Source organism: Elaeis guineensis, chromosome 7 (genome assembly GCF_000442705.2).
Source record: "Elaeis guineensis isolate ETL-2024a chromosome 7, EG11, whole genome shotgun sequence".
Classification (NCBI taxonomy): domain Eukaryota; kingdom Viridiplantae; phylum Streptophyta; class Magnoliopsida; order Arecales; family Arecaceae; genus Elaeis; species Elaeis guineensis.
In genome coordinates this window covers 3,104,610-3,127,075 of record NC_025999.2, presented here as the reverse complement: position 1 = coordinate 3,127,075, position 22,466 = coordinate 3,104,610, and the positions used below count along the sequence as shown (strand labels likewise).

General features: G+C 35.5%; 1 protein-coding gene across 6 annotated transcripts; it reads left to right on the top strand.

The window, feature by feature from the left end:
• Positions 1 to 6,046: 6,046 nt before the first annotated feature.
• LOC105049336 (uncharacterized) lies at positions 6,047 to 20,750 on the top strand. 6 transcript variants are annotated; one of them, XR_012142674.1, is made up of 9 exons: positions 6,047 to 6,387; positions 11,049 to 11,224; positions 11,839 to 12,043; positions 12,123 to 12,394; positions 12,472 to 12,798; positions 12,893 to 12,964; positions 19,992 to 20,182; positions 20,267 to 20,511; positions 20,591 to 20,750. XR_012142674.1 is itself a non-coding variant. In XM_073260874.1 (9 exons), the coding sequence occupies exons 6-8, from the start codon at positions 12,553 to 12,555 to the stop codon at positions 20,306 to 20,308; spliced, it is 444 nt and encodes a 147-aa protein (XP_073116975.1). In that variant the 5' UTR covers positions 6,052 to 6,387; positions 11,049 to 11,224; positions 11,839 to 12,043; positions 12,123 to 12,212; positions 12,296 to 12,394; positions 12,472 to 12,552; the 3' UTR covers positions 20,309 to 20,511; positions 20,591 to 20,750. The 6 variants fall into 6 exon arrangements, 3 of the variants coding, with proteins under 3 accessions (XP_073116975.1, XP_073116976.1, XP_073116977.1); XR_012142675.1 differs by having other exon boundaries at positions 6,048 to 6,387; positions 12,472 to 12,763; XM_073260874.1 differs by lacking the exon at positions 12,893 to 12,964 and having other exon boundaries at positions 6,052 to 6,387; positions 12,123 to 12,212; positions 12,296 to 12,394; positions 12,472 to 12,763.
• Positions 20,751 to 22,466: the final 1,716 nt, after the last annotated feature.

Here is a 22,466-nt window from a genome sequence, read left to right as displayed (position 1 = left end):
CTCCCAGCGAGCGCCTGGGCCTAGGGTGGCCCGCACGTGGGCCTGGGCCGCACGCCCGGGCCTGGTCCGGCCCGCTCGCCCCGAGCGCCTGGTCCTGTGTCACGCCCCAAACCCAACATCCGAATCGGATACGTGATGGCCGCACACTCCTTAGAGTAAGCCCTAAAGAATATGCAAGGCCAAAATAAATCATTACAATCTTAACATCCATAACAATTAATTTCAACAATAATTCGTAAAACCTTGCATAATTACAAATTAATTTTCTTCAATCCTCTGATCAGGTACTATGACACTCTATCTATCCATCTACTCACCCATAAATCTAAGCCATAGCCAATTATGAACGTCCTGTAACTCTGAGAAGAAAAAGAAAAATAAAGAGGTGTGAGCTTTACAGCCCAGTAAGAATTCCCATATCACACTGATATAGTAATATAGTCTGAAAATAAGGATAAGTAATAAAATATAAAATCTCATGTTCAATATCCAGAATAATGCAAACATTCATAAATTTTCTGTCTTGTTAAAATAGATGCATCATCATGTGTTAACAGGTGAAACACTTTTATTCAACAATTATTTATGTCTTATCTTTCATTTCTCCTTTCATAATCACATGATTTTTAACAGTTTCTTTCCGGCTCTGGACTATCCAAATCTATACCTCAGTCATCATCCGGATCGAATCCACTTAAAAAGTCTTTCAAGACTATCCCAGGATGAGCTCTTGACCGGCTGTCCCACGTACAAAAGCCCGTGAGAGGCTGTCCCAGACATAAGCTCCTAGCGGACTGTCCCAGGCATGAGTTCCTGACCGGCTGATCCATCTGTAAGTCAGTGGAGGCTGTCCCAGGCATAAGCTCCTGGCGGGCTGTTCCACATGACAAGGCTAGTCCATACTATATATCTCTTTCTTTTCATTTAATCATTATGTGTTGATTTCATCAAATCAATTCTATCTTGCATTATGATCAATTCAGATATGTCATATCCATATAATCATGCCATCAATCTCTGATACATATATATATTGACATAACATACTCATGCTCAAAATCAAATAATAGTATCTCAGGTATAATAAATTCATCGATCTCAAATCTGATGATGCAAAAACCAACGATGCAAGACCAACAGTAAAATAGCATATATATAATAGTGATCATGTACAGGGATTCTTACCTTTATCGGTGACTGATCCAAACATAAAAATCAATGTTCTTCTTTGATTTATGAATTTTTTTAACAAAATATTCCACTCGGTATCATATGCAGACAATCATATCTCTTCGCAACCCTGATCAAATATAAAAATCATATATGGAGAAAATTACCGATAATCGATTCTAATAACACAAATCGAGGACCTCTCTTAGGATTAATCAAAATTAAGATTTATTTAAGTATCTGGATCCTCCACTGATCCATAAGACTTTTAGAGAGAGAAAATCCATGAAGAGGGAGAAAATTTTAGAGAGAGAAACTAGTAGAGAGAGAAATCAGTAGAGGGAGAAAATAGAGAAAGAAACTCACTAGGATAATCTGGATTGAACCTTTCTCGATGTCCTCTTGTCCAATGGACTGTTCCCCTATATATATATTAAATCAATATTATAAAATAAATCAAATTGATTTTCTAAAATCTTCTATTGGAGTTTATCGGAATTCTCACTCTTATCCCCAATATATATATTTTTTTTTCCTTCCCAAACTTTTTTGAACCATCTAAAAAATAAATTGATTAATTAATTATTTAATTTATTAATTATTTAATTTACTAATTGTTTGATTTTTTTTTTCAATTATTTGAGAAGAGAGAAGAAACCACTTCTTCTCTTCTCCTCGTCCAAAACAGGGGACCCGATCCCCCTCATACCCTCTCCCCCCACACGCAACCAAGGTAGGCTGACTCCCGCCTCCCCTGGCAGCTCCCGACAGTGGTGAACACACTACCCTGGCGACAGCCCCAACGGCAGCTATTGCCGATGGCATGCAGGGGAAACAAAAACAGAACAGGGATGACCCTGTTCTTCTTAAATTCGGCGGCTTGCCGTCACTCTCCGGTGAAGAAAAGACAACCAAAAAGAAGAAAGAGGAGGGAAAGAGCTTACCTTGCTCCGGCAGCCGAGAAGAACTCCGGCGATCCTTTCTTCCTGTTCAAAGAACTCACAGAAAAATCTTAGAAAAATCCCTCTAAACTCTTAATAATCTCTCAAAATCTCATGATAAAGACCTAAAGGGAGGGGAAGAGGGTTTTATAGAGGAGTTTTCTTAACCCGTACCGGACTCTATCACTCCGATTTCATTGGAGTCAAAAGGGAAGAAGACTATGGTTAGGAGTCTTCCTCCTTCCTTTCGTAGGTCCTTTAGGCTCACCAAAATTTTTGCCAAGCCCAAAAGCCCTATGGGCTGGGCCATTACATCCTGGGCCTGGGTCGCATCCCGTGCGCCCGAGCCTAGGCCGAGCACCGTGCGCTGGGCCGCGCCCAGCCGTGTGCTCCCGTGCTGGGGCCACTCCGCCGGTCCACCGCCAGCCGCCGGCGGTCCTCCGCTGCCTCGAATTTCGTGCAAATTTTAAATACGTGTATCTCCTATGTCCGAGCTCCGTTTGAGATGATTTTGATTTCGTTGGACTCCATTTTTTATCGCGGACCTCGCTGTGGTTCAATATGAATCGAATCTCGAGGTATCAAATCTTAACAAAATTCTTGGATAAACAAGTTGCCTTTGAATGTCTGGCCTACTTATATTAATGTAGATCAACAATGTATCGATCTAAAAGTTCCTGATTTACTGAGTACCTCTCAACAATAGAATATTGGTTGCTTGAATTGATTATTCTCTGCTGATTTAATTAATCAGGTTCCTTCTCTTCCTGTTGCATCTATGGGTTAGGCTGATCAATTAGTTTGGGAAAACTCTAAACTTACAACTATTGGGCTTAAAGATATCGCTACTTTTTTAATTCTTTGCATTCAACTGCATCGCATCGATCTTTTCAGTGGAATTGGTGGTTGCAAATTCCTTCTAGGATTCGTACTTTTTGATAGCAGCTGTGTTGGGAACGGTTGCCAACAAAACAATTTCTGGCTCATCGTATTGTGACTTATGTTCTGTGGAGCTTGAAGATTGTAGTCGTGTTATTTTCAATTGCTCCTTTTCTAAGTATTGTTGGCATTTTCTCAGGTAAGCATATGGCTTATGTTCTTTGTTTTCTGATTTACCAGCTGCAATAAATTATGAACAATGACTTGTGGATCAAAAACAAAAAGCATTCGTCGCAGGTGTGGCTTGGGCTATCTGGCAAGCTCGTAATGAGCGGGTATTAAATCAAGTCAGGTACACTCCACAATAAGTTCGTACTCATGCTTTGTTACATTCTAATTATCATACTTTGGCTCCATGTAGGTGGGGGGGAGGGAGTAGTTCTTTTCACACCTTGTATTCTCCTAAATTGGTTTCATGGCTATCTCTTTCCTTTGGGGTAATCAAAGTTAATTTTGATGGTTCTACAACTGCTAACAAGACTCGGGTTGGTTTTGTTCTCAGAGACCACAATGCTACATTATTAGAAGCTGGAGGCCGTAAATTTCTATCCCATGCGTCTGTCCCCTTTGTGGAATTAGTGGCGGCCAAGTTGGGTTTGCAAGAGGCCATTCTTGAGTAATATGCTTCTACTTTTATGATGGAAAGAGATTTTGTTATTGTAGTGTCGTGGCTTACTTCCCGGCATTTGCACAAATATTCTCACAATCCTTTATTGCAGGATACATGCCATTGGGCTACTTCTCTCTCTTCTTTTTATGTGTGTCATATTTACCACAAGCTGAATCAAGTTGCGGATTAATTTCATTGCTAGTAAGGCGTTATTAGGTGATTTGATATGATCTACCAACACTAATGTTGATTTACTGTGTACATATCTTCTAGAGGTGAACGAACATGGTATTATATTTGTTAGAGGTTGGAGGAAAATTCAAAATTTTCCATCCTTCCTAAACCCACCCATAAAGCTTTGTAAAATTTTTAGCCCTATATTGTAAGAGATAAATCTATCAATGCTTGTATAAATCATTTTTTCTTGCCCACTTTTGTTTGGAGCATCTTCGAGGGTCATGAATTTTATATTTCGCACATGCGACGGCCTGCCCTGACTTGCACATGTGAATCACAATGCGTGGCACGGGCCAATCAGACCCTGATAAGTCAAATTTCTTCCTCCTTATCATATGGTTTGATTTTTTTTTTTTTTCAGAAGGATTCTTCTTAACCATATTCGATGGTCAAATTTTTTCCTCCTTATCGTATGGTTTGATAAAACTTTTTTTTCAGAAGGATTCTTCTTAACCATATTCCATCGACACCGATCTTTTTATGCAGGGCTTTCTTATATATAGCTACCATCCTTTTGACAGACATGACTTATGGTATCAATTGCTGGCTTTTACCTACCTTGTTATTATATTTGTTTTTTTTTTTTTTTTTTTTTTGATTGTCACGGGTATCTTATAGCTTTGATGGTGCAGCAACTTTCCTCCAGCAGGGTGTTCTGCTAAGTAGCAGCCATCCTATTGATGGACAGTTGCAGTTGTCCTTGGCTACTGTCTTTGATGGTTTCTTATGGCTTAGCTTCACTTGTGGGGCGTGGATCATGATGCTTCTCCAATCCTATCTATTGCTTCCTTAACATTTTCTCTATCTTATTCCCCACGACCACTTATACATTGTTCTTCTCAGTCGTTGACTCATCATCTTTTTGTTTGCTCTATTTCATTACTGGGACAGTACCTGACGGTCCCTCGAGTCTATTATCATTTCACTTTGTTCTAGCTTATCCGTCTGTTCCTGCATTGTCTCGGTTTTGTTCATCTCACTCACCAAAGATGCATTTGATTATATTTTTTAATTTTTAATTTTTAAAAAATATTTTTTATTTATTTTGATTTTTATTAATAAATAAAAAAATAAAAAATATATTTGATAGCTATGTTGCTATAAAGCAAAAAGCAACGTTTGAAGAAGGCAGGTGAAGAACTCGATGAGAAAAAAGGGTTCAGAAAGGGAGGAAGAAGGGGATGGGGAGGTGAAGAGCTCGACGAGAGAGAGAGAGAGGGGTTCGAGCTCTTTACTTTTTAATTTGACGTTTTAGATGTGCGGAAGCAAAAAAAAAGCATAAAAGTAAATTTTGGAAAGCAAAAATTTTTTATTTTGCATATAAAATAATTATTTTAATTTTTTTTATTTTTATTTTTTACTTTTCATGATGTTATCAAATATTATTTTTTGATTTTTATTTTTTAAAAATTAAAAAAAAACTTTTTAATGGCTAATCAAATGCACCCTAAACTATACATGTTCTCTACTGCTGTACAACGCGGCTCTCTACTTCAGCAACTTCACCGATTTCAGTTTGGATGGTTTGGATGTACCACCTGGAGAAATGATATCTTATATATATTGCTCATTCCACATAATTATGACTCACATCTTTATCTCACCATAAGAAAAAGATTTTTTTACGACGGAACTATTTGCGATGGTTGATTTATCATTACAAAAAGTTTATTTGTGATGGCAAGAAACCTTCACGAATAAGATGTTAATTTTAATTACTATTTATAACGGCAATCAAATTCTATAGTAAAAAATAGAGTTTTTATGATGGTAATGGACCGTGATTAATAATCTATGATTTTTACGATAATGGATCGTGGTAAATAATTCATGATTTTTACGACGGCAATGCATTATAGGTAATATATTTAAATTTTTTTCTTTTGTGATGGCATTTTGCCGTAGTAAAAGATCAGTTTTTTAAACCTACCTAAGTTTTTTTTTTTTTCCTTTTGCGACGGCATTGTGCCGTACGTGGTAAAAAATTACTTAAAACATCTTCCCCCCACCCCGTGCTCAATCTCCCCGATTTAACCCTCTCCCACCGCCCCTTCCACTCCAAAACCCTACCGCCGCCCCTTCCACTCCAAAACCCTACCACCCCTCCCCCCCCCCGTCCTCCGCTCCAAACCCCCCTCCTCCGCTCCAAAACCATCTCCCCGGTGTGCCGATCTCCCCGGCATGCCCCTACCCCCCTCCTCCGCTCCAAAACCACCCTCCCCTCCTCTGCTCCAAAATCCTACACCGATCCATCTCCCCGACGTGCCCCCTTCCCCCTTCCTCCACTCCAAAATCCCGATCAATCTCCCCAGCATGCCCCTGCCCCCCTCCTCCGCTCCAAAACTCTAGTTGGTGCCCCGACGTGCCCCTCCCTATGGCGTGCCCCCCGATCTCCCCGGCGGTGGTTTGGCCTCACCTCTTTGATGCAAAAGACATCAGGAAGTGGGATCTCTCCCTCCGCGTTCGTCGGACTCCTCCATCATCGATCAGGTACGATCCCTCCCTTTTCTTCTCGATCTCTCTCTTCACTCCCGGTCCCTCCTCCTTCTTCCCAATCTCTCTCTTCATTCCCTCTTTTTCTCGATCTCCAGCCCTCTTCTTCTTGGTTGGATCTCGGTTGAATTTTGGAGTATGACACAAAGTCTTGTTTAAATTTTGTAGAAGTATAATACAATCGGGTTCTCTGGCTGCAGCACATATTATATTGTTTATTTGACTGTTAAACTGTTATCCTTAAAGAGTATCCAAAGAACCCGATTCTTCCTACTATTAGCTCATAAAAAATCCAGTGTGATTGTCCTTCCTATGTCCTTCATATGGGTTTCTACCAATCAAATATCCCTTGAGACAATGATCCTATAAATGGAGTAATGCAGCAACATGAGCATAATAATTTGATAATTATTAAAAGGATGGAGTTAGTGGGCTCTATCCAATCATGATTGTTGTATAATCATAAGCATACGTGATTGGAAGATAAATCCTCTCCAATCCAAGTGAGGAGTGAAGATATTTTTTTAGTAATAGCTTCCAAGTCAAGCAAGACATGTACTGTCAATATAAAACATAAATGTGCATAACTTATAAAGACTTAATATATGCTTAGTAGCATATGTAAAAAATCGCATGCACCAAGATTTAATATATCCTACTTAAGGTTTACTTAGTATTTTACTGTTCTTTTATTTTAGGAGGCCATCTTCACATTACTATGAAGTTTGTATTTTTTTGATATTTATCTTCGTAAATTTTATTCTTTTGTAAATTTTATTCTTTTTTGATATTTATAAAAAAATTATTGTATATGATTTTCAGGGAATACATAACGATAATAGTATCAGTGGATAGTAGTTATGGATAAAAATTAGATTGATTTGTGAGAAAGGACTTTACTTACGTACATTGAGGGGGTCAATAAATTTTTAGACTTTGCATATACTAATCAGGCAGACGATGCAAAGATTTATTGTCTGTGTAAGAAGTATAAAAACTATTTTTTTGAGGACCGGCATATGGTAAAATAATATATTATTACAAAAGATTTCTTAACGACATATACGATTTGGACTTATCATGGAGAGACATACTATTCTACTAGGTCTAACCAAGACTGTGAAAGTAGAGATTTTTTTTATACAGAAGATGATATGGTTGGAATGATACAAGAGGCAACTAAAATTTTAAGGTCAGATGACAATATGGAATTTAATCATTTAGTGGAGAATGAAGGTTACAAGGGGTCTAATCAAGAAATAAAAGATTTTTTTAGACTTCTTGAAGATGCTAATTGTCCACTTTATCCAAATTGCACGAAATTCACCTCACTGTCATTTATTGTTCGATTACTATATTTGAAAGTGCTAAGTGGATGGACAGATAAGTCATTTATATTGTTACTAGAATTGTTGAATGATGTATTTTTGAAAGGGGTATGCTTGCAAAATTTATATTATCAAGCAAATAAAATCACCACGAATTTGGATTTTACTTATGAGATATGGGATGCATATTTCAATAATTGCATGCTATTTAGAGGCAAAGATGAAGGACATGATAAATATCAAATATGTCAGAGTTCTAGATACAAGCAATTTATAGGAGATTCAAATGATGATACTATTAAAAATAGTCGGATTGCTGCAAAACAAATATGGCACTTTCCATTGAAGCTGAGGTTGCAGAAATTTTTTATGTCATCAAAAACTGCAGAGTTAATGAGATGGCATGAGGAGGAACGAATAAAAGATGGTGTTCAAAGATACCCTGCAGACTCAATTATCTGGAAAACTTTTGATGAATGAAATCCATCCTTCACTGTAGATTTTTCAAAATATTAGACTTGGTTTAGCAGTTGATGGGTTTAATCCATTTAGATCAATGTTTATAGCTCATAGCACTTGGCTTGTTGTTCTAATGCCATATAATTTACCACCGTGGATGTCTATGAAACAACTTTTTTTTATTCTTTCTGTGCTTATTGATGGACCAAAAGGATCGGATAATAAAATTGATGTTTATTTACAACCGTTGATTGAGGAACTAAATAAATTATGGGAGAAAAAGGTACTTACGTATGATGCATCTAGAAAAGAGATATTTCAACTTCATGCTGCATTATTATGGACAATCAATGATTTTTTCTGCATATGTAAACTTGTCTAGATGGAGTACAAAAGGTGAACTTGCATGTCCTTCTTATTACAATCAAATAGAATCAATATGGTTGTCACATGGTAGAAAATTTTGTTATAGAGGGCATCGACGGTTCTTACCGAATACCCACAGATTTCGAAGAGATAGAATATCTTTTAATGAATAAGGAGAATACAGAAGGAGGTCTGTTAAATTATCAGGTTCAGATATACTAAATCAATTGAATGGAGTGCTCATAGAATATAAAAAGGAAGACCTTGTAAAGAAAAAAATTGAAAAAAATCAAAAAAGCACTTTAGGTGCAAAAAAGTCTGGATGAAAAAAAAGGAGTATATTTTTTGATTTACCATATTGGGAGCATAATTTGATTCGATATAATCTTGATGTCATGCACATTGAGAAGAATATATGTGACAATATACTTTAGATAATATTGAGGGTTGCAGTAAAATCCAAAGATAATTTAAATTTTCGATATGATATGCAAGAAATGGATATAAAGAAAGCATTACATCCACAATAATGATTGTCTGGTAAGGCTTATTTGCCTCCAGCTTGTTTTACAATGTCCAAAGATAAAAAGATATCTTTCTAAGAGTATTAAAAAATGTCAGAGTCCCTCATGGTTATGCATCTAATATCAGTCGCTGTGTACATTTAAAGGAGCATAATATTTGAGGATTAAAAAGTCATGATAATCATATTTTGATGCAACAGTTACTTCCTATAGCTGTACGCAAAGAATTATCTAAGGATGTGGTTGAGGTATTGATTGAGTTAACAAATTTTTTTAGGTAATTATGCTCAAAGGTGAATAAAGTGGTTGATCTAGAGTATATTCAAGGTCATATTGCTTTAACACTTTACCATCTTGAGAAGATCTTTTTACCTTTATTTTTTGATATAATGGAGCATTTATCTATACATTTAGCAAAAGAGGCACTCATTGCTGGAGCAGTGCAATTTAGGTGGATGTATCCTGTTGAAAGATAATATTATTTGTATAAAATAAAACATATCATACTCTTTCGATTTTGATTTGTTGTTATGTAAATTTTATCTAATTTGTATCTATATAGGTATCTACTTACGCTCAAACTTTATGTGCATAATCGAGCTCATCCGGAAGGCTCAATTGCCAAAAGATACCTGATGAAGAGTATATGAATTTTTGTTCAAGATATTTACAAGATGTTGAAACTAAGTCAATTGATCGATTTGGAATAATGATGGTGGAAATAATTCGGATCGTCCCATTAGAAAAGGAGCCAAAATATATATTGATGAACTCACATAAGAGCAAGCTCATCGTTATGTACTGTAAAATATTGATGCCATAACTCCTATTCAAATGTAAGTTTCATGATCAACTTGTAAGATATACTAACAAATTTATACTTATTAAAGGCATTATTTATAATATTTATAGGAAGCATATTAAATATTTAAGAAGACAAATGCCTTGTTCATCAGATGATTAAATTGAAAAGGTCCATGTATCAACTTTTCACACATGATTGAAGGAACATGTAAGTAATCATATTTAATTTTTTCTAGCAACTCAAATTCAAAATTTTTATTTATCATTTAGTTTTTATATAATTTAAAAGTTTATGTATTAAATTGAATATAAGTAAAAACATCTGAAATTCAGTACTCAGATGAAATTCAGTATTTTGCTAGAGATCCAGATCAATTTGTACGACGTTATGGTGGATATATCATCAAGGACTTTCGATTTCACAAACTTAATAAGGATAACAAGAGAACCACTCAAAGCCATGGTATTATTGTCAAGGCACATACAAGTGTTGGAGATATAACCTATTACAGAAGATTAACAGATATTATCAAGATTTGATATACCAATGATATGCAATTTGTACTATTTAAGTGTGATTGAATTGACAATATCAAAGGAAAGAAGATAGATGAGTTTAAAATGATACTTATCAATTTTAGTCATCTTTTATATAATGACAATGATGTTTCAAATGAACCATTCATTCTAGCACGTCAAGCAGAGCAAGTATGCTATATTCTTCCAAATCCTGTAGAATCAGGATGGAGTGTTATTCTCAAGATGACAGTTAGAGATTTGTTTGATATGTACTCAAAGAATGGTTCAAATAATGTTAAATCAGTACCTCAAGTAGAGCCTTTTAACGAACAATATTTAGATGAGACAATATATACTCGTGACGATGATGTTCATTGGGTGAGAGAAGGTGTAGATAAAATAACTGTAGATTATATGAGATCCATCGATGATGATATTAAGATGGATGAAGACGAATGACCATTGTTAATTATAAAAATTTGCATGTAAGTTATTATTGTTTATTTGTTAGTTAAATTCTGTATCTCTTTTATATTTTTATGGCTGCTTTTTATGTTTATTTTTTATGTTTATTTTTTATATTTATTTTTGTTAATTAATATTGTTCATTTGTTAGTTAAGATGAAGATGATGCTTACTTTTTATGTTTTACATATAGGATGGCTTCAAAGAAGACACGTGGTGTATCCATGTTAGATAGATTATAGACTTATTCATCATCTCAGTCCAATCATGATGAGTCACAGCAACAATCACTTTCAGCATATAATACTCAGCCACATAGACAGCGATCAAAGACCACATTATCTCAGCCACAGTCATCAAATGTTGTAGGTAAAATCACTTATTCTATTTATGTAAAATTAAAATCATTGTACTATCTTATCTTATTATTATATTTAGATACTAATTAGGTAATTCAAATCAATCAACTTCTAGACGAAGAGGTCGAGGCACGGCTCATAGTAGTGAGTTTTGGGGCACGGGTTAGAAGTTTTCTTTGGTATTTGATGCTCATATGCAACCTTGTGGGTCCAATACAAGTAAGTTCAAGAGTCAATTAGGAGTAATAGTGAAAAATAGGATATATGTCCCATTGACATATACATCTTGGACAGAAATGCCCCAGCATATTCTAGATCACATTTAGAAAGAGATGTAGATAAAATATATTTATAAGTTTTATTTTATAATTATGTATTTAATTTTAGATTATATTTGAAAGGAGATACGAAATCGAAGGAATTCCAAATTACTGGTTGTCCATGATTTTAATGTAGCAGCATAATTTTTTCAATGGTTATGTTTTTAATATACTAGCATTCAAAAAAATTACATTAAATATTTATTGTTAAACATAGGAAGAAATCTGTATATGAAATAACTCTTATCTTTTATATTTATATATTTTATATGGTTACTAACTTTGTCAAATTTTAATTTTATAGGATAACACAGCTGCCCCTAGTGAATATAGAGAAAATTGTTTTAAGGTTGGTTGGTGAGATGTGGAAGAATTAGAAGTCTTATATCAAGCGTCAATACTATGATAAGCACCAGAGGGAAGAAAATCTTATCTTTTAACGTCCTCCGCATGTGAAAGCTGATCAGTGGAAGGTACTTATTCATTATTGGGGACAAGAAGATATCCAGGTACTTGTTCTTTTGTGATTACTTTCTTTTCATTTAATAAAATTATATATTATATTTTTAATTATATTTAATTTTGTAGACATTGTGTGCACGAAACAAAAATAATAGGAAGATGTTGGGAGACTTGCATAAGACAGGGAGAATTTCATTTTCTGTTATTAGAGCAAATGTATATTTAGAATATTATAAGTTTATATTAAATATAACTCTAGTGTAAATTCTTATATATATCTGGATTATTTATGTTAATAGATGGAAGCAGAGGGATTAGAAACAGATCGACTAAGCATGTTTATTAAAACACGTACTTCAAAGCAGGATGTCATTGATGCGGATGCACAAGAATGTATTGTAAGTGCATAATTTAAATTTTTTTATATGTAGTATATTTTAAATATTGATGTCAATATTATAATATTTTATTACAGGAGGAGATGAAACAATGACTTGAAGAGGTATCTGAGGACGAGCGCACACCAGAACTAAAAGATCGTATCTTTGTGGAGGTGATGGGGGAAGATGAACATAGACGGATGCGTACTTGGAGTTCGAGCATGACAAAGCGACGTTTGCATGAGCAATCTTTTCAGACACCATCAGAGGAAATCATTCGGGATAAGCTTCGGACTGAGTTTGATGACAAGATTTTCTACTTGGAGGCACAGCTCCATCAGATGCATGCTCAGATGGCGAGTGGATGTTTTGCGCACAGCTCAGTAGGTACTCCTCGTTCGGTGCCATCCAGTAGTGGGCATGTATGATTTATTTATTTAGTTAGATTTATATTGTACATTAATTAGTTGTTATTTATAATTAATTTTACATCTTTCAACTTTTTATAATATATAGGTTCCAGATGTATCTAGTACTCACCAAACACATGCATCGAAAAATGAAAGATTCACCTAGATGCCTGATGAGGTTTGTGATGATATTCTTATTGTCCGAATTTTTCTTCGAACTATCATTTTTAATAGTTTTGTCATTAAATATATTACAAAGAAATTAGAGAGGTATTTCCACTACAAGAAAATAGTGGATTAGCGACCTTTTTTTGCCGATGCTTTTGGAAAGCGTCGGCAGGTTGCGCTGACCTGCCGACGCTTTTAAAAAGCGTCGTCGTTTAACAACGCTTAAAAGCGTCGTAAAACTATCAACGTCAACGCCGACGCTTTTAGCAAAAGCGTCGTTAAATAAAGCAAATACCGACGCTTTTGTACAGTATTTAACGATGCTAAAAAGCGTCGTTAGGTTCGTTTAATACCCCCAGTCTCCCGTGCCCTAATCTATCTCCCGCCGCCCCTGCTTTCCATCCTTTCCTCCGCCGACCTGTGGTAGCGCAGCCGCCGTCCGTGAGCGCCGGCACTCCGGTCTTCCTCGCCACCGTCCTCGAGTACCTGTCCTCCGAGGTTGGTCCTTCTCCTCCCTTTTTCTCTTCGTCATTTAAGCTTTTGAGTGTCTAAGAGGGATGTATCGTGGTGATGTATCGTGGTGCTTCCCCGCTGCTAAGAGGGATTTGAAATACGATTTACAGGCCGGCCCGGCTTCGATCGCGCCTACCATAAATTACTAATCCGTTCCTTTCGGCCAGACCGGAGTTCGGAGGCAGAGAGCTTGGCGACCCTTTGGATTCCTCGCGAATCGCCGGAGGTTTGTGCTCGGGTACGGTTAGTAGCTGGTGTAACGATCCTTTTCTTTTTGTTTCTAATACTATTTTGATGAATATTCGATAGAAATGTTGCAACTCCTCCGCCTCTCCTTCATCTTCTTCTAATAAGAATTCGCGGCGGCTTCCTCTCTCCCCAAATGTGGAGCCGTCTCCAGCTTTTTCTTCCATCCAACAAAACCTAACCCTAGATCTTTTGCCGTAGATCTCACCGTTCTTACCGCCTACGCTGACCTCCAAATCTCCGACTCCCATCGTTCCACAATCATCGAGATATCCGGTGGATGCTGCTCTTTGGTGGCGGAGCCGTCGTGTTTCTTGAATCTTTCAGCCTTTCTTTTCGAAGTCGATAAAGTATAGGTCTGATGCTTCAGCCTTTCTTTATTTTTGTGCCCTAGAGTGGAAAGTTGTTTTCTTTTTAACCAATTTCTTCTTTCTATCTTGTATATATTTTGATTTCGAGTGATGTTAAGCTCTTGAAGGTTTTTGATACGATCCCGCATGATTCTTGATTTCAAGTAATCATTGATGTCAGAAAAATAGAACATCTGATAACATATTGATAGTTTTGTATCGTTGGGATTATAAACTGAACTAGTTTGACACATTCTCATAATTCTTCTAATAAGGAAAGGTCTCTGCTAGGAATCAGGATATAATTATAGACTAAGTCTAATTTGGATTTAAGGATGGGATCCTAGACCAGTAACTTGGATTTTAACTGAGCTTAATGATCTAGTATGTAACTCGTGCAGGATGTGAAATTATTAGTCAGCCAAGCTTTGAATCAAGTTCTTTGCATGTAATTATGACTGCAATATGGAAAGGTTATCAGTTATTGATCAAGTACCAGTATAGTATCCCTAGGTATCCTGACTTTTTTTTTGACTCATTATTGGTCATTGATATGAAGTTGTCCTTTCCTATATTAACTAATATATAGTTGATCAGATGTTCCTTGAAGGGTCAAAGCTAACAATCAAATTAAGCAAACTGATTGCTTCCTTCTCTAGAATTGAGTATAAACTGTTAGATTACTTTGATCAAGGAACTTTTCTTCCTCAGATACATTGAAGTAAAAGAGGAGATATGGCTAGATATTTTCTCTTAATGTAAAATAGTGCCATATAAAACCCTTGATTTTCTTATTCCACTTTTTGGGAATGGAAGGTAGGAGCAGATGTCAACCTTGTTGTAATGCGACTCAAGGTTTAAAATATGATGTCCTAATCAAGCACCTTACAAGATAAAAAGCTAATTAGCTTTAAATTTTGAACTTTCGCATGAGAATTAGGCCCATAAGACAACTTAGCATCTACCATGGACTCAATTTAAGGTAGAGGAAAGCTCTTTTATTTTGATTGTGATCATTTTTAGTTATTGATGTGACTACCCAAATCTAGTTTGTATGTCCTTATTTGACATGTATTTATGGTTGAAAGTGGCTTTGTTTGATTTGTATGGTTTAATGTTCACATACTACTGATCAGTCCAATCAAATGACACTTTTTTTTTTTCCTTGTGGCTCTTAGCCTAATGCTAGCGAGATATCAAGCTTTCCATTTATCAGATTAGACTTCATTTTGTTGTGATTGAAAAGTTAAATATCTTTTCTGTTATATGAAGATTATGAGCACATGGTGCATAGTTTTCTATATCATTGTGAAATATTCAAGTTGGTTGATAATCTCTCATTAAATTGTAGTATTAGTTGCAACTTTTTATCACAGAAATGGCTAGAGTTGAAATTTATCTAAATAATTTTAAATTATATTAATATAAAAATTTATCACAGAAATGGCTAGCAATAATTTTAAAATGCATGCTAAGTAGATTTTCATGGGTGTTTTTGTGATGGTTGTGAATTTAATGCCAGGCAATATTAATTATGAATTAATTTTTAAAAAAATTGTATTACATAGAAACGTAGACCCATTTTTTGATTAATGTACATATTCTATTGTATCCGTACATTTATTTATTTTTGTACGGATAAAAGAATTATGTACATTGATCAATTGATTGTCCAGTATGGACAGTTTAGAAAATGTGAGTAATTCTATAGGTCATTACCATAATCAAATGGTATGCTGAGGGTTCGGAATAAATTTCGGATGGTATTTTTCTTTTGTTCTTCCTATACGGAAGAACTAAGGGGAAATGCTGTCGAAATTTTTTTCGGCTCTTGTTGCATATCATTTGATTTTTGTAATTGACCTATAGAATTAATGCATTTTCTGAATGGGATAGGGCCTTCTTTACCTATTAGTTGATGATAGCAAGCATTTACTATGTAAACTTTATCTAGCTGTTATTTTTTTGGATTTTATGAAATGACTGATATTTTTTACTCATTGCATTAATATAGATTGTAAAAATTTTTTATTTTTAGATAAATTGCAAGTTCGGTCAGTTTTATCCTATAATGGACAAAAGTTGGATAAATAAACCAAGGAATAGTAAAGAATATTTAGATGGAGTTCATGACTTCATTAAATTTGGTATGGAGAAAAGTAGTTTGAATGGAAAGATTTTATGTCCATGTCGGAAATGTGTAAATAGTTCTTCTTTAGATCCACAAAATGTTGAAGAACATTTGGTATGGAATAGTTTTTTAAGAGGTTATACCGACTGGATTTTTTATGGAGAATCTATGTTGCCATCATCATGTAACCAACCCCTGACTCATTTTGGATCCACTAGCCTAGAAGACAATTCTGCAAGAGATGATGATATAAGGGGTTTGATCACAGATGCTTTTGGATTTGATGTTCAAAATTTAGGAGAATCCAGTAGTATACAAGAAACAGTTGGGATGTTTGATGGATGTACGCATACAGAACGTATGCATGTTGAGGAGCCCATACATACATCTAATGATGAGACAGCTCGTTATCACACCTTAATGAAAGATGCAGACGAAGAATTATATCCGGATTGTACAAAATTTTCTAAGATTTCTTTTCTTGTACATTTATTTCATATAAAATATTTGAATGGATGGTCTGGAAAGAGTTTTATCATGCTGCTCAAGTTATTAAAGGATGCATTTCTAGAAAGCACTCGTTTACCACCATCGTATTATGAAGCCAAGAAAGTAGTAAAGGAATTGGATCTTGGATACGAAAAGATTCATAGTTGTCCGAAAGATTGTATGTTATATCGGGGTGAAAACGCTAATCAAGAGTCATGCAATGTATGTGGATCTTCAAGATGGATAACACAAAAAGAAGATCGAGATGATGTACTGAATGAATTGGATGCATCGCGGAGTAAAAAGAAACCGGCCAAGGTATTGCGTTACTTTCCTCTTATACCTAGATTGAAAATGATTTATCCATCATCAAAAACAGCTTCATCAATGAGATGGCATCATGAAGGACGTACAAAGGATGGAATGTTGAGACATCCAGCAGATAGTCTTCAATGGAAAGCATTTGATGATAGGCATCCTGATTTTGCCTCTGATGTTCGCAGTGTTAGGTTTGGCTTAGCTTCTGATGGCTTCAATCTATTTCGGACCCTGAGTTCTACCTACAGCACTTGGCCAGTCGTTTTGATACCTTACAATTTGCCACCGTGGATGTGTATGAAACAATCATCACTTATCTTGTCAATGGTTATTTCAGGAGATAAGGGTCCAGGCAATGATATTGATATTTTTCTACAGCCTTTGATAGAAGAATTGAAACAGTTGTGGGAGGGTGTTGATGCATTTGATGCTTCCAATGGCCAAACATTTAAACTACGGGCAGCTTTGTTATAGACTATTAATGATTTTCCAGCATATGCCAATTTATCTGGCTGGAGTACAAAGGGACGGGTCGCATGTCTTTGTTGTGGAGATTCAACACATTCAATTTGGTTAAAACATGGAGATAAATTTTGTTACATGAGACATCGTCGATGGTTGGAAGTAAATCACCCGTTTCGATTTCAGAAAGATTTATTTGATGGTACTATAGAATTGGGATGTGCCCCTATTCCACCTTCTGGAACTGATGTTCATAGACAAATGGATGGCATGAATTACAGCTATGGTAAGCACTCAAAGTCCTCTAAAAAAAGAGGAAGGGATGATGTTGAAAGCTCAGTGCACGAAGGGTTACCAGAGGAAGTCAGTATCAGTACTATAGATGCAGAGGTGTTTCAAGATCCAGACAATTATTTCGAGGATGAAAATGAGGAAGACACACAGATAGTATCTACACAACAGCCAAGTAAACATTTATGGAAAAAATGAAGTATCTTTTTTGACTTACCTTATTGGAAACATAATCTTATTCGGCACAATCTTGATGTCATGCATATAGAGAAGAATGTTTGCGATAATTTACTTGGAATATTTTTAAACCTTGATGGAAAGAGCAAAGATAACATGAAGGCACGTCTTGATTTAAAAGAAATGGGTATCCGACAGGAACTTCATCCTAAAATGCTTGCTAATGATAGAATTTATGTGCCTCCTGCATGTTACACAATATCTGCTCGAGAAAAGGATAATTTTTTGGGAGTTTTGAAAAGCATCAAAGTACCCGATGGATATGCATCAAATATTTCACGATGTGTACACCTAAAGGATCGAAAACTTTCAAATCTTAAAAGTCATGATGGTCACATATTGATGCAAGATATTTTTCCAATAGCTTTAAGATCGTCATTGCCGAAACAAGTTGTTACAATTGTACTTCGATTATCGTCATTCTTTAAGGCATTATGTTCCAAAGTTATTGATCCTCGAAACTTGATCAGTTAGAATCCGATATTGCAATTACACTTTGCCAGATGGAAAAGATTTTTCCTCCTGGATTTTTCACTATTATGGTACATCTGCTCATTCACCTAGCTTCAGAAGTTAAAGTTGGTGGACCGGTACATTATAGATGGATGTATCCTATTGAGAGGTATTATTACAAACCTTAAATCTTTTGATAATTTTATTAGAAACAACAGCATACTGATATTTTAATAAATATTTAATTCTTGAAGGTATCTTGTGCGTCTTAAAGATTATGTGCGAAATAGAGCCTATCCCGAAGGCTCGATTGCTGAAGCATATATTGCAGATGAATGTTTGACATTTTGTTCAAGATATCTTCAAGGTGTAGAGACTATTTTTAGTCGACCTCAACGGCATAATGACTTTGTGGAGAATGCAGAACTGTATAAGTTCTTAACTGCTGGAAAATTCTTGGGAAGAGCTGAAAGTATTATACTTGATCAAAAATCCTTAGCACAAGCACATCGTTATGTGTTACTTCATAGTGACATAATATCTGACCATCGTAGGTTAGTATATTTAAGGAATGACATCAAAATTTAAATTTTATATTAGATATAATGTTCTAAATATATATTTATATTTTATGCAGTAAATTTTTAATTTATCAGAGACGAGCCAATCATAACATTCGTCCTAATGCAAGGATTGAACAGCGATGGTTGGTCGAGTTATTCCCTATGTGGCTTTCGAATCAGGTATGATTTATATTTAATTATGGGATATATTAATTTTTGATACATATTTAATATCAGATAACTCAACTGCACTTCGTCATATCATTTTTTGTTAGGTATCAAAGATGATGGAGACAAATAATTCAGATGAACTAATAGCTCTTGCTCGAGGACCTAACAAGATTGTGAATAGATATAATGGTTTCATAATTAATGGCTTTAAATTTCATACTAGAGAACGAGAGAAATTTAGAAAAACACAGAATAGCGGTGTTATGGTGGAAGCGGATGGAAAATCCTATTATGGTGCACTTAAAGATATCTATGAGTTGGATTATTATGGAAAATTTAAAGTAGTACTGTTTAGATGTGATTGGATAGACATAAACTCACCAAGGGGTTTGAAACAAGATGCAAATGGATTTACACTTGTAAATTTTTCAAGGTTGATACACACTGGTGTGTTATTGAAGGATGACCCATTCATTTTTTCATCTCAAGCTCGTCAAGTATTTTATGTACAAGACGCAAAAGATAAAGATTGGTTTACTGTCATCAAAACAAAACCTAGAGACTTATATGATATGGGAAACCAAGTGGAGGATGATGACGATGACACTTATACACAATGTATGCCCTACAATTTTGTGCCAGCTGATGATTTAAATGCTACGACGACGTTGGTTAGAACAGAATTCGAAGAAAACACTACTGCTTGATTGTTACTGGTAATAATTATTTATGATGTATATATTTTGCATTAATTATTGTGTTATTTTACTCCATATATTAACTGATTCTACCTTTTATTTATATAAATGCTAGGTGACATCATGCGTCGCAGGGGACGATATGCTGATGTGCAGTTTCAGTTTTCACAGACAGGGCCGGTACGTCTTCTTCAGCACAGCAGCCTGAGGCTAGTTCAGCTGCACAGCATTCTGAGCCCTGTCCTTCATCATCAGCACAGCACGATCCTCCTGTTCATCAGCCAGATGATGAGATACATGTGCAGGGTATATATTGTCTTTCATATAATTTTTTTTTTATTTCATTTTATCTATATTTATGATATAGTTACTTTTATGTATTTTTTGCAGACGGATCCGGGAGAGTACGCCCCAGACGCGGACCCACAGTAGTACGAGATGTGTGGCAGATGTGTGAGGGCGAGAAGATTGTTGTGGAGTGCAATCAGCTAGGTCAGCCAATTAAGAAAGCTGCCTGCTTATTGACTTCATTTTTGGGGACTGTTGCTCGGAGGCCTCAGCTATGTCCGTTGGGCTATGCAAAATGGAATGACATGCTTCCAACGTACAAAGTTGAGCTCCTCCGAGTTATAGAGGTAATGAATTGATGTTCATACTGTATATTAATTGTTAATCATTTATATAATTTATTTCATTTAACTTTTTTTTTTATAGAGCAAGTTTGTTCTCCCTCCATCCACTCATGATTTTGTAATGAAGTCTCTCAACCACAAATGGAAAGAATATAGAGCACAATTGAAGAAGGACTATATGAGACAGGGTATGACAGAGGAGGAGGTTGCTAGGAATTGTCCTCCTGATGTACCCCCTCATCAGTGGATGAGTTGGTTCATTATTGATTCTCCGAGAGGGCACAGGTATATTATCTGTTTATTATCTTTTTTTCTAAATATTTTATAAAAATATTGATTTTTATTATATATTATATATATAACAAGTTCTTTACTTTATTTTACAGACTTATTCTGCTATTGGTAGAGCTGCACGAGCAGCTCAGTCTGTTCCTCATACATCGGGGTCGAAGAGTTATGCACGACTCCGACAGAGTTTGTATGTTCCTTAAACTTTCATAATTAACTTTTAATTTTTATGTTGAAATATTTATATAACTAATATCATTATGTATCGTGGACCATGTCTGTATCATGATACTCATATATTTTTTTAAATTATTATAACTGTTTGCTTAAAATTGAAATTATTTGTGTAGGAGGATGAGCATGGGAGGGAACCCGGACAAGTGGAGTTTTACCGGATGACTCATACTCATCAGGATGGTACTTTTGTTCGAGATGAGTCGAGAGATTTATATGTACGGCATTATTAATATTATATTTTTTGCAATGATTTAAATTTAATTTTGTTAGCTATTAATGTATAACTCTTGTTTTCAAAAAAAAATACAGGAGAGGGCTACATCTCTCATTGCGGAGCGTGACGACGAGTCCGCAGCATCTACGCAGCAGAGCCGTATCGAGGCCGAGGTGTTCACAGAGTTGATGGGACCAGAGCGCTACGGCCGAGTGAGGGGTTATGGAGTAGGAGTCACCCCCACTCAGTTATCTGAGGTTAGTAGATATACGCAGCATGCTGCAGCAGATGCTCAGGATTCACGCGTTCGCAGACTCGAGGCGGAGATACAGGAGATTAGACAGAGTCGTGCCGTTGAGATGGAGGAGATGTATGGTTCATCTCAGGTAAACACATAATATTAAATATATATTTTTGTATTAATTTAATGATTTATATATTTTTATTTATAGATATGCAAATTATGCTTTTGATATGTTTCTTGTAGGCTCCTGGCACATCAGGCACCCGTCGAGATAGCGGCACGTCACGTGGAGACAACGACGACCATCCGCCTGCAGATTGATATTATTTTATTTTTATTATATTTTTATATTTATTTATATTACTCTTGATTGTAATGGACGATTAGTACTTTATTTTTATTTATATAAAATATTATCTTTTGGTTTGGTTAAATTTTCTATTTAAGTTTGCTTTTGATGTGAATGGTGGTGATTGTACAGGTGTGAATGTGAATGTGGTGATTGTACAGGTTTATGTTCGAATAATTGATATAATTTCGTACAGGAATGTATGTATTCTTTTTTTTTTGTAGATAATACCTGTATTTTTTTTTCTCTTAAAACCTTTAACGACGCTTTAAAGCGTCGTTAAAATTATTTTAACGACGCTTATAAGCGTCGTTAAAGACAAAAAGCCGACGCTTCGAAAAGCGTCTTAGTAGAGTGGATGACGCAGAGTCATTAACGATGCTAAAAAGCGCCGTTAAAATTCTTTTTGCAACGCTTTAAAACATCGTAAAAATTAACATTAACGACGCTTATAAGCGTCGTTAAGACAAGTTTAACGACGCTTATAAGCGCCGTTAATGTTAATTTTTACGACGCTTTAAAGCGTCGTTAAAAAATAACGACGCTTTTAAAAAATGTCGGCGCTATTCATCTCCACTCTTACATAGGCGACGCTTTGCCGACGCTTTTCGAAGCGTCGTAAAGCG